A 15,000-nucleotide genomic window follows, 5' to 3' on the forward strand; every position below is an offset into this window, starting at 1 on the left:
CCTCGTGGGGGCTGGCAGCAAAGGCAATGTCACCTGGCGGGGGACACAGCGGACGTTGGGGCACCACAATTTTTATTTCCGGATACTTAAGGAAGTCATGGCGATCGGCCGCACACGTGCTCAAAATAACGCTACACTGAGGGTCACGCACAACTGTTCTGATCAGTGTGTCATATTGACGGCCACAGCTCGAGTGGCCAAGCAGGGGGTGTGCAGTCCGTCAACAAGACACCATACGACTTTACCTGGAGAATCACTTGTGCAACAAGGCGATACGCCCTAGTACTTTCTTCTGACAAATGAGAAGCTGCAGCGGAAAGCCCTACACTCTCTGCTTTTAAGCCACTTTAAACCCCAGGTTTCATGTCTGCTAACATCCAACTTCGTCTTCCCAGCCCACTCAGGAAGCACTTCGGCTACCTCAAGAGCTGCCCGAGACACCCTCCCCGGGTCCCTAACCTGGTGGCCGCCGCACAGAGCTGCCAAGTGGAGCAACGGCATTCACCGGCAACTCGTAATTCTGGCCGTCCCGGGTTTATATAGACTTGTCAGCGGTAGCAGCAACGGCGGGCAGCGGCACAGCACGAAAGCACCGACATCCTTCAAGTCGCTGTTGTCATCTATATTTCCTTCCTGCACATCATTCATTGTCAGTAAGGGCACAAAAATAAAGTATCTTCCTCCCGGACATTTCTCGCTGCAACTACCTCCTCCCACCCGTCATTGGTTGCCCGCCCCGTCCGGCGCCGGCAGCCTCTCAAGTTGCCAAGCTCCCACCCACCTGCTCGACTCCTGCGGTTCGGGTGTGTTCGCATCCTGCACTGAACATGGAAGGCGTTGTCATATGTGATCAAGGTAGAGTAGCACTGGCATTCGATGCGTGTAGACACCCACACCATCCTTTTCAGTGCCACCGTCGGATGAGCATAAGGTGGGCCGTGTGCCAGACTGTCGCCCACCCACACCAACACTAGCTACACCACTGCAAACTCAAGCCTATCACTACTCAGCCTACAACATCAATATGTTCTACACCTTCCATACCTCACCCAACGCTCCATACTCATCACTCACACCAGTAACTGCACTGCCTGAACGCCAACACCTGCCTATTAATTAGTAACACGCGAAAAGCGATCATTCAACACCTCTTCCACACAAAAAGCACGGAAAAAAAAGGAACGTCTATACACGCAATATAACTAGATAGATAAATAAATAAATAAATAAATAAATAAATAAATAAATAAATAAATAAATAAATAAATAAATAAATAAATAAATAAATATATATATATATATATATATATATATATATATATATATATATATATATATATATATATATATATTAGTGTCGGCACGGTCGCAACACAATGAAGGCGGAGGAAGCACAGCAAATAACTACATAAGCAATACATCGCTATTAATCACTCTTGAAGAGGCGACCAGAGAACCATGCAGGGCGCGACGGACCCTGTCACTCCAAGCGTGGGGAGGGGGCGTGGGAGGGACGCCGCAGGGGCACGTGTATCGGTAGTACCCCCTCTCCCCCTCCTCTTGGCACACACAGCCGCTGGGCTCGCTCACACTCATGTGGCTTGCTGTCACGTTCTCTCAAGATACACATGAGCGAGTGATCACGAGGGAACGATAAAATTCACTTCATGACATTTTCGTACTGTGAATATCTACCTGTGCATTTAACCAAATTTCATATAAAAAAAAAAAAAAAAAAAAAAAGAAATCAGCTTTACAATTCAGAGCACACACGGTACCTTCTTTTCTGCCACAACGAACAGCCACATATCAGTATGGGAGCCCGGAAACAAGTCTAAGGTTTTAGTCCCATGCCTCTTCAATCGCGAAATGCTTAATAGTAGAAAAACAGCTATATGTTTATATAAATACAAAAAGGCTACCTTTGAAGTCTCGTAACTTTACATCCGAGGTCATCTAGAGTAACCTTGACATAACCTCAGCGGTGCCTCTCCTCATACCTTCACGCACACGACTTCAGCATGCTCGGCATAAAAATCATCACGCATAGCATCTCCTGACAGCGCAAAGCTTAAGCCGACCAGCCCACCACGTTGGGAAATAGCGCGGGCTCAATATTTTTAAATCTGTCTTGTTATCTCAAGTATTCCATGAACTACAATTGAAGATTGCAGAGCAGATAGCTGCCGCAACAGCAGTGGAAAGTTAGTAACGCTTGTCCTTCCGTCACAATAGCAGTGCAGGAGACACATCTGCGCTACTCATGACACTTGACATCCCAGGAGGAGAGCAACGTCGCAACATGCGAATGAGCTGCACTTACTCCCGCTCCCAAAGCGCCACGTCGCAGCCAAACCCACAAAAACTCGACTGCCGAAAATAGCTCGGGTATTCTACACCGCACAGCTATTTCAGGTAAACGGTGCCCCATAGTTTACCTTCCTATGGAATTTCACGGCTCTTTGGCGATTGCATGAACACTAGATAGTCGTTAGCAAAATGGGGTTTTGGCTTGCTTTACGCTCCACAGGCACATTCCTACTGCCTTCACGCACATCAATCTCCTCTCCGGGAAAAAGGACAACTGAAATACCTTTATGTCAACAGTACAGTCTCTGGGTTCCCCATCTACTTAGGATGTCCAGTGCCTACTCAGAGCCTAACACTTACCGTCGGCGTCCACCTCGTTGATCATGTCCTGAAGTTCCGCCTCGGTGGGGTTCTGGCCCAGGGAACGCATCACGGTGCCCAATTCCTTGGTGGTAATGGTGCCGTCACCGTCCTTATCGAACAAGGAGAAAGCCTCCTTGAACTCGGCAATCTGCTCCTCGGTCAGTTGGTCCGCCTGAAGGAAGAAGACAATACTGTATAGCATTCTTACAAGCCTGCTGCTTCAAGTAATATGGTCGTCTTTCCTTATACAAACAGGTTCTCATGTTGCACCTGTCCTTCCCTAAAGTGGATCCAATCACGACGAAATCCTCCAGAAGTACGTCGGCTTGAGATAGCCAGACCACCCGACGCTCACCAGCGAGCAGTGCGCAGCCTGCCTGTGTTCACAATCAACGGCACTAACAAAACATTCTCCGGGAGTGAATCATGTGACCCTGGCTGAGGCAGACCATCAGATCCATCATTTGTCAACGTGACCTGCCCACCACGGCACTAGACAGCAGCGGGCGCGGGTGAGGGCGCGGGCTGCTTGACTCCCGCACGGGTCTGAAGGGAAGGAGGAAGGGAGGGGAGAGGAGGGATTGGTGGTGGCACCACAGGTCCAGGAACGAAGAGGGGTAGCCGGGAGGAAAGCGGGTGGAAAGGAGAGAGGGGAACCAGTCGATAACCGTCGTCGCAGCAGCTGGCCCCGGCTTATGCAGCGGCGCCCAGCCGCTCACAACCCTTCAACTTTAAACTCTACCAGTTGCACCACTTCTTTCTCGCAGTCATTAAGACCTGCCCCTCGTATTCCTACACGGAAAGAACTACCTTCCCTACAAACCACCACCAATCCGCCTCTCTCCACCTGGCCAGTCTGGTGTTGATGCTCTGGACAAAGGCTGCCACTGATTATTAAAATGTCTAACTCCTTTGTATTATGAGTAAACAAAAACATCCAATTAACGAAGCAAAGTTCAGCATCATTAAGACAACTACAAGCCAGATGACGCCACCACCACCTGCCTACATGATGGCGTCCTTCTTATCAACGACCAATAACCGTCACCTTCCATTTATGACTGGTGAAGGCCACCATGCTTACCGCCCCTATGCCTCGAGACCTGACTACTGTTCAATACACTGTCAACACTACCACCACCACGGCGCCACCATCTGCCCCTCCCGCAGGCCTTACACTTAAGTTTCCATCTGCTCTGCCGTACTGTTGGGCGCAAGTATGTAGGCTCCGTGGCACAGAAACCAGACTGGGACGGAGGCTTATTGATCCCGGCACTGGTAGCCACCCCTCGCCACCAGCCGGGGAGCAGGAGGGGGCGAGTGGAAGGCGAGGGGGGTAGCTACACCCGCTTTACTTCCTAGAAGGATCGAGGCGTACGAGGCGGGAGCAAATCTGTCACCAACTTCACAGTGTTTGCATGTTTGGTGTGTGTGTGTGTGTGTGTGTGTGTGTGTGTGTGTGTGTGTGTGTGTGTGTGTGTGTGTGTGTGTGTGTGTGTCGGTGTGTGTGTCGGTGTGTGTGTGTGTGTGTGTGTGTCGGTGTGTGTGTGTGTGTCGGTGTGTGTGTGTCGGTGTGTGTGTGTCGGTGTGTGTGTGTGTGTGTGTGTGTGTGTGTGTGTGTGTGTGTGTGTGTGTGTGTGTGTGTGTGTGTGTGTGTGTGTGTGTGTGTGTGTGTGTGTGTAAATGCCGTGACTATTGCAGTCAGTAGACAGGATTGGTCAGTTTTGACTGCTGACCTGAAACCCTGCAGCACTACGTGGTGTGGTGGAATGCGTGTGTTGTGGGGTGTGGGCTGCAATGTGTGCAAGCTTGTGTGTGGCTTCATGCAAACACACACACACACACACACACACACACAGAGAGAGAGAGAGAGAGAGAGAGAGAGAGAGAGAGAGAGAGAGAGAGAGAGAGAGAGAGAGAGAGAGAGAGAGAGAGAGAGAGAGAGAGAGAGAGAGAGAGAGAGAGAGAGAGAGAGAGAGAGAGAGAGAGAGAGAGAGATTAATAAATATAATTATCCTGACGGTTCTGAAATGATCTGGTGTGTGTGTGTTTTCAACATATATGGTTCACGCACTTTATATATCCTATTCCAATCAAAATGGAACATGCAGGCTAAAATTTGATGCTCAAAACCTACTCCTCTGGCTTGAACACAGCAAGAACCTAAAGTTCAGGAAACATCTTAATGTCTACGGGTATTACGAAATATAGAGAGCGGTAATATCTTGAAGCAAGTTTCCCTCACAGTGAGGATTACGAGTGGTTCGAACAGTGGGTTGGTGTACGCACCCGCGTGTGGTGTCCAGTTATTTGAGCGATGTGTGACTGAAGCTTAAAGGTCTGGCCTGATATCCAGAACTGTAGTTTTGATTGGTCAAGATACTTAGCTCAAACTACTCAGGAGCAGCATGATTTTCCTGGGCGAAACGTGACTAGATGGTGGAAAGCATCGAGATTCTGCACTAAACCTGCTTAGTGTGAGATGTGCAATTTTTTGTACTCTGGATGGATATCCGTGTGCGTGCAAAGTTCATTGCTATTAACTTAAAAATACAAATCCAATAAGGGAAAAAGAGGTCTGTTGGCAAAGTCTGTCGGACCGAGGGTCTCTGATGGACAATGTGTGTGTGTGTGTGTGTGTGTGTGTGTGTGTGTGTGTGTGTGTGTGTGTGTGTGTGTGTGTGTGTGTGTGTGTGTGTGTGTGTGTTACTCATGATCTCAAACACACACCACTCAAATACTGCATATACTACTGGGATTTTGTCGAGTCACCCACAAACATGTCTGCGCCGTGAAGCCTTGCTCTAGACCTATATTCTCTGAGCACCTGTCAGTAAGCGAAGCAGACACAAGTCTATTTGCGTTATAAAAATAATAATTCACTCACGCAAATGCACATACGTGCGTAATTACTCAAACATGGAAATATATAAACTCCTGAAATTACCATACAGCCTCGTTTACACAAAAGTTGTGTCTAGTAGAAACCGTTTCTTACTCCTAACTACACAATTAGAGGAAAAACAAAGCACTGCAGACGGGGTTGTGTGTGTGTGAGAGAGAGAGAGAGAGAGAGAGAGAGAGAGAGAGAGAGAGAGAGAGAGAGAGAGAGAGAGAGAGAGAGAGAGAGAGAGAGAGAGAGAGAGAGAGAGAGAGAGAGAGAGAGAGAGAGAGAGAGAGAGAGAGACCAAAAACACCAGTTGGGTGCTACAAGTCAGAGCTGACAAGAGGCTAGAAGGCAGCTGCTAGTAGTCCGCAGCAAAGTCAAGATCTTAGTTAAGTAAGACAAGCTCCACGAGGCATCCATCAGGACTGCCGCCTTTAAAACCACGCCTTCATGGATGATATTTTTTTTTATCTATCTATTTATTTATTTATTTTTTTTTTACAAGAATTAGACTTCGGAATAAGCGGAAGGCGAGTAACTATGATCCACACCGTTGTGATCCAGTCTCAAAACCAGTGAGTGTGTGTGGCACGCATCTAGCCACGCAATATTTATGGTCAGTGTGACTATAGCTTGAAGGTCTGGCCTGATATCCAGAAGTGTACAGTTTTGACTGGTCTAGATACTTAGCTCAAACTACCCAGGAGCAACATGATTTTCCTGGGCGAAACATGACTAGATGGGGGAAAGCATCGAGGTTCTGCAGCACTGGAAACAATATCACTAACTTAGAAAAAGTGTAATACTCAAACGAAGACAACAATGTAGCTGAAGGGAAACCAATTATCATGGCGACAGAACACTTGAAAGTAAAGCCAACACACTCCCTTGACCTTGGGGCAGCATGGTAACAAGACTGAGGCAAGCAACGAGGAGGATGGAGAAGTCACCATCTTGAGTCGTACGAAGCAATATCAACTCCGTTTGGAGAAATTCAGGACAAGGAGGAACTCAATGATGTGACGTGACGCAAAGCCTGCCACCGTTTGGTGTAGCTGCCAGATTCATTTGAACGCATTGTGTTATGGACGGCTGGTTCTCCTAGCAATGTGATCATTCGCCATGGAAGGACAAACCCAGGTTTTATGCCAATCCAAGCGAAACTGTCTAGTACAAGAACATCTGTGACTAGTGTGCCAGTAATGTGTGGATACCTACAGGTAGCAGTTGTGACCATGCAAGACGGTAAAAGCACGAGACTAAAAGTCTTGCCCTCTTGTGTGTGTGTGTGTGTGTGTGTGTGTGTGTGTGTGTGTGTGTGTGTGTGTGTGTGTGTGTGTGTGTGTGTGTGTGTGTGTGTGTGTGTGTGTGTGTGTGTGTAAAAAACAAGGTCAAAATCAAAGCAGCTGACACGAAATCGCAAACTTCTGTAATAATTTCGTGTTAAAAGACAATCTCAGAAATATATTTATCTACCCTTAAGTCTGGGAATGAGCCGCACACTCAAAGACTGATCATATTGCAAGGCGAAGGTGACAGCTATGGCAATGGGAATTAGGGAATGGCTGCCCTTTGACAGAAATTCAGACTCCCACCGCCCATGTTTATTCAGCGGTGGTCGCAATCCTTTCCTCCTGAGGCATCCTAACCACTTTACGTGCAATGCAGCAAACTGCTGCAGACACCAATGAGCAGTATTTGGCTATTTCCAACACAACGTTCGAGACAAGCACCAAAACCTAGCGCTCGTCCTCTAGACCTCACAAGACGCCCACTGTAACGCGTTCTGATCATCTTTGACTAGTAATATTCTGATTTGACCTTTACTTTAATCAGAATTTAGCGAAGTGGCGTCTTTTCGCTAACTATACATGAAACTAACAGCAATAGTTTTTGACTTTAAAAAACCCAAGTGACATTGTTTCAGTGGGTTACAATAATGAGCAACAAAATGCTCGAATATCAAAATTAAAAGTAATGAAGCTATTGTGAAACTTACAACCTGAAAACACTTGCACTAAGGACCGGACGTACAGCAACTCGTCCAAGACCGTCACTCCTCACCATTCGCAAATCAACACGTTTCATTTAAATCCTTCGATGCCAAACCTTTAAACGATGCACGGCGAGACAGAGGCAAGTAAAAGTTACACAAAAACTAAGAGTGGGCTAAGAATGCGTGTCACTTAAAATTAACACGCTACACCGTCACCATGAACACGGGAATAACTCGTAACTTACAAATGAATCCTGAGTGAAAGAAACGACTTTCCCTAGAACAGCTCGAAAGCAAACTATGCATCCTCGTATTAACCAGGAAAAAAATAATGACTGATCACTCACTTCCTGCTGTCACTAACAAGGTGACTTTCACGAACAATGATCAAATAGCGTGGGAATGCGATACCATTCACACACCACAGCCACCTATTCCGTGTACACAGAAGGAAAAGCGATTGGAAAACACCAGCGACAGACGATCCACAGACTGAGGACAGCTGGACAAACCATTCGTAAACCCTGGCGTAAAGTTTATGTATCGTGAGTCACAAATATAGATTAGAATTTCTTTTTTTTTGTGTGTAAATGGTTCATAAAAGAGAGAGAGAGAGAGAGAGAGAGAGAGAGAGAGAGAGAGAGAGAGAGAGAGAGAGAGAGAGAGAGAGAGAGAGAGAGAGAGAGAGAGAGAGAGAGAGAGAGAGAGAGAGAGAGAAAAAAAAATTGTGTGCCTACGCGCGCAACTCACTAAAGACTGCAAGCTGACTTGAAATCGCTACTATATCTTACATTCCTACACAATATTTCTTAACAGTGAAAACTTTAAGAATCTCAATACAACGCAGCCCTCAGCTGGCCAAGTGACAAACTCGGGACGTCAACAGAAAGCTAACAAGCATCAATCCATTTCTTATTCCTCAAGCTTTTAGTTTCAGCTAGCATCGAGATAATGAATCAGTCCCTTATGGTGTAGTGGTTAACCCAGTATCTGTCTTAGCACTGAGGAAGATTTTACATCAAGAAAAAATTCACAAAAATCATAAAATACACAGAGAATAAATCGATGTGTGACTGTGTCCACCTCAGAAGTGTAACGCCTGTCCTAGCATAAATCTCCCGTGTGTGTGTGCGTGCAGGACTGTGTTGGGTATGCGATTCCCTTGCTGTACTGTGTTTCCCTGACAGTGTGCTGTGTGTTTGTGTGGCTGTGCTGTGCTGTGCTGTGTGTGTGTGTGTGTGTGTGTGTGTGTGTGTGTGTGTGTGTGTGTGTGTGTGTGTGTGTGTGTGTGTGTGTGTGTGTGTGTGTGTGTGTGTGTGTGTGCGTGCGTTTTCCTGGCTGTCCTGTGTATTTGCCTGGCAGTGTGTTGTGTGTGTGGCAGTGCTGTGTGTGATTGCTTGCGTTGCTGAGTTGTGTTTGCCAGGTTGTGTTGTGCGTGTGTTTGCCTGGCCGTGTGTTGTGTGTGTCTGCCTGGCCGTGTATTGGGTGTGTCTGCCTGGCCGTGTATTGGGTGTGTTTGCCTGGCCGTGTGTTGTGTGTGTTTGCCTGGCCGTGTGTTGTGTGTGTCTGCCTGGCCGTGTGTTGTGTGTGTCTGCCTGGCCGTGTGTTGTGTGTGTCTGCCTGGCCGTGTGTTGTGTGTGTCTGCCTGGCCGTGTATTGGGTGTGTTTGCCTGGCCGTGTGTTGTGTGTGTCTGCCTGGCCGTGTGTTGTGTGTGTCTGCCTGGCCGTGTATTGGGTGTGTTTGCCTGGCCGTGTGTTGTGTGTGTCTGCCTGGCCGTGTATTGGGTGTGTTTGCCTGGCCGGGTGTTGTGTGTGTTTGCTTGGCCGTGTATTGTGTGTGTCTGCCTGGCCGTGTATTGAGTGTGTATTTGACTGGCCGGGTGTTGGGTGTGCATGCTTGCCTGGCAGTGTGTGCACGCGCGCGCGCGTGTTATATATATATATATATATATATATATATATATATATATATATATATATATATATATATATATATATATATATATATATGTGTGTGTGTGTGTGTGTGTGTGTGTGTGTGTGTGTGTGTGTGTGTGTGTGTGTGTGTGTGTGTGTGTGTGTGTGTGTGTGTGTGTGTGTGTGTGTTCAGACTGTGTGTGTGTGTGTGTGTGTTTATTAAATTGTTGTGTGTGTGTTTGCCTATTTGTGTTGTGTGTTTGTCAGACTGTGTGTGTGTGTGTGTGTGTGTGTGTGTGTGTGTGTGTGTGTGTGTGTGTGTGTGTGTCAGACTGTGCTGCAGGTGTGTCTGTCAGACTATGTTGTGGCTATGTCAGACTGTGTGTTGTGTGTTCCAGACTGTGTTGTGTGCGCGCGTTTTCCAGATTCTGTTGTGTGCGCGCTTGCCAGACTGTGTTGTGTGTGTTTGCCAGACTGTGTTGCGTGTGTGTTTGCCAGACTGTGTTGCGTGTGTTTGCCAGACTGTGTTGTGTATGTGTTTGCCAGACTGAGTTGTGTATGTGCTTGACAGACAGCGTGTTGTGTGTGTTTACCTAGTTGCGTGTGTTTGTCAGAATGTGTTGTGTTTGTTTGCCAGACTGTGTTGAGTGTGTGTTTGCCAGGCTGTGTTGTGTGTGTTTACCAGGCTGTGTGTGTGTGTGTGTGTGTGTGTGTGTGTGTGTGTGTGTGTGTGTGTGTGTGTGTGTGTGTGTGTGTGTGTGTGTGTGTGTGTGTGTGTGTCAGACTGTGTTGTGTGTGTGTTTGCCAGACTGTGCTGTGTGTGTTTGAGAGACTGTGCTGTGTGTGTGTGTTTGAGAGACTGTGCTGTGTGTGTGTGTTTGAAAGACTGTGCTGTGTGTGTGTGTTTGCCAGACTGTACTGTGTGTGTGTGTTTGCCAGACTGTACTGTGTGTGTGTGTGTGAGACTGTACTGTGTGTGTGTGTGTGAGACTGTACTGTGTGTGTGTGTTTGCCAGACTGTACTGTGTGTGTGTGTGTTTGCCAGACTGTTACTGTGTGTGTGTGTGTTTGCCAGACTGTGCTGTGTGTGTGTTTGCCAGACTGTACTGTGTGTGTGTGTTTGCCAGACTGTACTGTGTGTGTGTGTTTGCCAGAGTGTGCTGTGTGTGTTTGCCAGACTGTACTGTGTGTGTGTGTGTTTGCCAGACTGTGCTGTGTGTGTTTGCCAGACTGTGCTGTGTGTGTTTGCCAGACTGTACTGTGTGTGTGTGTGTTTGGCAGACTGTACTGTGTGTGTGTGTTTGCCAGACTGTGCTGTGTGTGTGTGTTTGCCAGACTGTGCTGTGTGTGTGTGTTTGCCAGACTGTGCTGTGTGTGTTTGCCAGACTGTGCTGTGTGTGAGTGTTTGCCAGACTGTGCTGTGTGTGTTTGCCAGACTGTGCTGTGTGTGTTTGCCAGACTGTGCTGTGTGTGTTTGCCAGACTGTGCTCTGTGTGTGTGTGTTTGCCAGACTGTGCTGTGTGTGTGTGTTTGCCAGACTGTGCTGTGTGTGTGTGTGTTTGCTAGACTGTGCTGTGTGTGTGTGTGTGTTTGCCAGACGGTGCTGTGTGTGTGTTTGCCAGACGGTGCTGTGTGTGTGTTTGCCAGACTGTGTTGTGTGTGTGTGTGTGTGTTTGCCAGACTGTGCTGTGTGTGTGTGTGTGTGTGTGTGTGTGTGTTTGCCAGACTGTGCTGTGTGTGTGTGTGTGTGTGTGTGTGTGTGTGTGTTTGCCAGACTGTGCTGTGTGTGTGTGTGTTTGCCAGACTGTGATGTGTGTGTGTGTGTTTGCCAGACTGTGCTGTGTATGTGTGTATGTTTGCCAGACTGTGCTGTGTGTGTGTGTGTGTGTGTTTGCCAGACTGTGCTGTGTGTGTGTTTGCCAGACTGTGCTGTGTGTGTGTGTTTGCCAGACTGTGCTGTGTGTGTTTGCCAGACTGTGATGTGTGTGTGTGTGTGTTTGCCAGACTGTGCTGTGTGTGTGTGTGTTTGCCAGACTCTGCTGTGTGTGTGTTTGCCAGACTGTGCTGTGTGTTTGCCAGACTGTGCTGTGTGTTTGCCCAACTGTGCTGTGTGTATGAGTGTGTTTGCCAGACTGTGCTGTGTGTGTGTGTTTGCCCGACTGTGCTGTGTGTGTGTGTGTGTGTTTGCCAGACTGTGTTGTGTGTGTGTGTGTGTGTGTGTGTGTGTGTGTGTGTTTGCCAGACTGTGCTGTGTGTGTGTGTTTGGCAGACTGTGCTGTGTGTGTGTGTTTGGCAGACTCTGCTATGTGTGTGTTTGCCAGACTGTGCTGTGTGTGTGTTTGCCAGACTGTGCTGTGTGTGTAATTGCCAGATTGTGCTGTGTGTGTTTGCCAGACTGTTCTGTGTGTGTGTTTGCCAGACTGTTCTGTGTGTGTGTTTGCCAGACTGTGCTGTGTGTGTTTGCCAGACTGTGCTGTGTGTGTGTTTGCCAGACTGTGCTGTGTGTGTGTTTGCCAGACTGTGCTGTGTGTGTGTTTGAGACTGTGCTGTGTGTGTTTGAGACTGTGCTGTGTGTGTGTTTGAGACTGTGCTGTGTGTGTTTGAGACTGTGCTGTGTGTGTTTGAGACTGTGCTGTGTGTGTGTGTGTTTGAGACTGTGCTGTGTGTGTTTGAGACTGTGCTGTGTTTGAGACTGTGTTGTGTGTGTTTGAGACTGTGCTGTGTTTGAGACTGTGTTGTGTGTGTTTGAGACTGTGTTGTGTTTGAGACTGTGCTGTGTGTATTTGAGACTGTGCTGTGTTTGAGACTGTGCTGTGTTTGAGACTGTGCTGTGTGTGTTTGAGACTGTGCTGTGTGTGTTTGAGACTGTGCTGTGTGTGTTTGAGACTGTGCTGTGTGTGTTTGAGACTGTGCTGTGTGTGTTTGAGACTGTGCTGTGTGTGTTTGAGACTGTGCTGTGTGTGTTTGAGACTTTGCTGTGTGTGTTTGAGACTTTGCTGTGTGTGTTTGAGACTGTGCTGTGTGTGTGTTTGAGACTGTGCTGTGTGTGTGTTTGAGACTGTGCTGTGTGTGTGTTTGAGACTGTGCTGTGTGTGTGTTTGAGACTTTGCTGTGTGTGTTTGAGACTTTGTTGTGTGTGTTTGAGACTTTGTTGTGTGTGTTTGAGACTTTGCTGTGTGTGTTTGAGACTTTGCTGTGTGTGTTTGAGACTGTGCTGTGTGTGTTTGAGACTGTGCTGTGTGTGTTTGAGACTTTGCTGTGTGTGTTTGAGACTGTGCTGTGTGTGTTTGAGACTGTGCTGTGTGTGTGTTTGAGACTGTGCTGTGTGTGTTTGAGACTGTGCTGTGTGTGTTTGAGACTGTGCTGTGTGTGTTTGAGACTGTGCTGTGTTTGAGACTGTGCTGTGTGTGTTTGAGACTGTGCTGTGTGTGTTTGAGACTGTGCTGTGTGTGTTTGAGACTGTGCTGTGTGTGTTTGAGACTGCTGTGTTTGAGACTGTGCTGTGTGTGTTTGAGACTGCTGTGTTTGAGACTGTGCTGTGTGTGTTTGAGACTGCTGTGTTTGAGACTGTGCTGTGTGTGCTTGAGACTGTACTGTGTTTGAGACTGTGCTGTGTGTGTTTGCCGGACTGTGTTGTGAGTGTTTGTCGGACTATATTGTGCGCTTGCCTAGCTGCGTGTTGTGTGTTTGCCTTGTTGAGTGTTGTGTTTGTGAGACTGTGTTGTACGTTTGTCAGCCCGTGTTGTGTGTGTGTGTGTGTGTGTGTGTGTGTGTGTGTGTGTGTGTGTGTGTGTGTGTGTGTGTGTGTGTGTATCACTGTTGTGCGCGCGTTTGTCAGACTGTGTTATGTGTGTTTGTGAGACTTGCGTGTGTTTTTGTCAGACTGTTGTGTGTGTTTGTCAAACCGTGTTGTATGTGTTTGTCAGACTGTGTTATGTGTGTTCGTCAGACTGTGTTGTGTGTGTGTGTGTGTGTGTGTGTGTGTGTGTGTGTGTGTGTGTGTGTGTGTGTGTGTGTGTGTGTGTGTGTGTGTTGTGTATGTGAGTGTGTTGTGTATGTGTGTGTTGTGTGTGTGTGTGTGTGTGTGTGTGTGTGTGTGTGTGTGTGTGTGTGTGTGTGTGTGTGTGTGTGTGTGTGTGTGACCTTTTTTTTTGTGTGTTTGTCAGACTGTGTTGTGTGTTTTTGTCAGATTGTTAAGTGTTTTTGTCAGACTGTGTGTGTGTGTGTGTGTGTGTGTGTGTGTGTGTGTGTGTGTGTGTGTGTGTGTGTGTGTGTGTGTGTGTGTGTGTGTGTGTGTGTCAGGCTGTGTAGTGTGTGTGTGCGTGTGTTTGTCAGACTGTGTGTTGTGTGTGTTTGTCAGACTGTGTGTTGTGAGTGTTTGTCAGACTGTGGGTTGTGAGTGTTTGTCAGACTGTGGGTTGTGTGTGTTTGTCAGACTGTGGTGTGTGTGTGTTTGTCAGACTGTGGTATGTGTGTGTTTGTTAGACTGTGTTGTGTATGTTTGTTAGACTGTGTTGTGTGTGTGTGTTTGTCTGACTGTGTTGTGTGTTTGTCAGACGGTGTTGTGTGTGTTTGTCAGACTGTGTTGTGTGTGTTTGTCAGACTGTGTTGTGTGTGTGTTTGTCAGACTGTGTTGTGTGTGTGTTTGTCAGACTGTGTTGTGTGTGTGTCAGACTGTGTTGTCTGTGTGTTTGTGAGACTTGTGTGTGTTTTTGTCAGACTGTTGTGTGTGTGTGTGTTCGTCAGACTGTGTTGTATGTGTTTGTCACACTGGTGTGTGTGTGTGTTTGACTTTTTAGGTGTGTTTTTGTCAGACTGTGTGTGTGTGTGTGTGTGTGTGTGTGTGTGTGTGTGTGTGTGTGTGTGTGTGTGTCAGACTGTGTTGTGTGTGTGTTTGTCAGACTGTGTTGTGTGTGTTTGTCACTGTGTTGTGTGTGTGTGTGTTTGTCAGGCTGTGGTGTGTATGTGTTTGTCAGACTGTGGTGTGTGTGTGTGTGTTTGTCAGACTGTGGTGTGTGTGTGTGTTTGTCAGACTGTGGTGTGCGTGTGTTTGTCAGACTGTGTTGTGTGTGTGTTTGTCAGACTGTGTTGTGTGTGTGTTTGTCAGACTGTGTTGTGTGTGTGTTTGTCAGAATGTGGTGTGTGTGTGTGTTTGTCAGAATGTGGTGTGTGTGTGTGTTTGTCAGAATGTGGTGTGTGTGTGTGTTTGTCAGACTGTGGTGTGTGTGTGTGTGTTTGTCAGACTGTGGTGTGTGTGTGTTTGTCAGACTGTGTTGTGTGTGTTTGTCAGACTGTGTTGTGTGTGTTTGTCAGACTGTGTTGTGTGTGTGTTTGTCAGACTGTGTTGTGCGTGTGTTTGTCAGACTGTGTTATGTGTGTGTTTGCCAGACTGTGTTGTGTGTGTGTTTGTCAGATTGTGTTGTGTGTGTGTTTGTCAGACTGTGTAGTGTGTGTGTTTGTCAGACTGTGTTGTGCGTGTGTTTGTCAGACTGTGTTGTGTGTGTGTTTGTCAGACTGTGTTGTGTGT

General features: G+C 47.3%; 1 protein-coding gene across 2 annotated transcripts in view; it reads right to left on the reverse strand.

Moving 5' to 3' along the window:
* The window catches only part of LOC135101466 (calmodulin), a 31,617-nt gene that overhangs the window by 6,458 nt on the left and 10,159 nt on the right, over positions 1-15,000 (reverse strand). For both annotated transcript variants that reach the window (XM_064005451.1, XM_064005450.1), the window contains exon 2: positions 2,671-2,845. In XM_064005451.1, the coding sequence (XP_063861521.1) occupies positions 2,671-2,845 (175 nt within the window). The remainder of the gene's footprint in view (positions 1-2,670; positions 2,846-15,000) is intronic.

Source organism: Scylla paramamosain, chromosome 6, assembly GCF_035594125.1.
Source record: "Scylla paramamosain isolate STU-SP2022 chromosome 6, ASM3559412v1, whole genome shotgun sequence".
Lineage (NCBI taxonomy): Eukaryota > Metazoa > Arthropoda > Malacostraca > Decapoda > Portunidae > Scylla > Scylla paramamosain.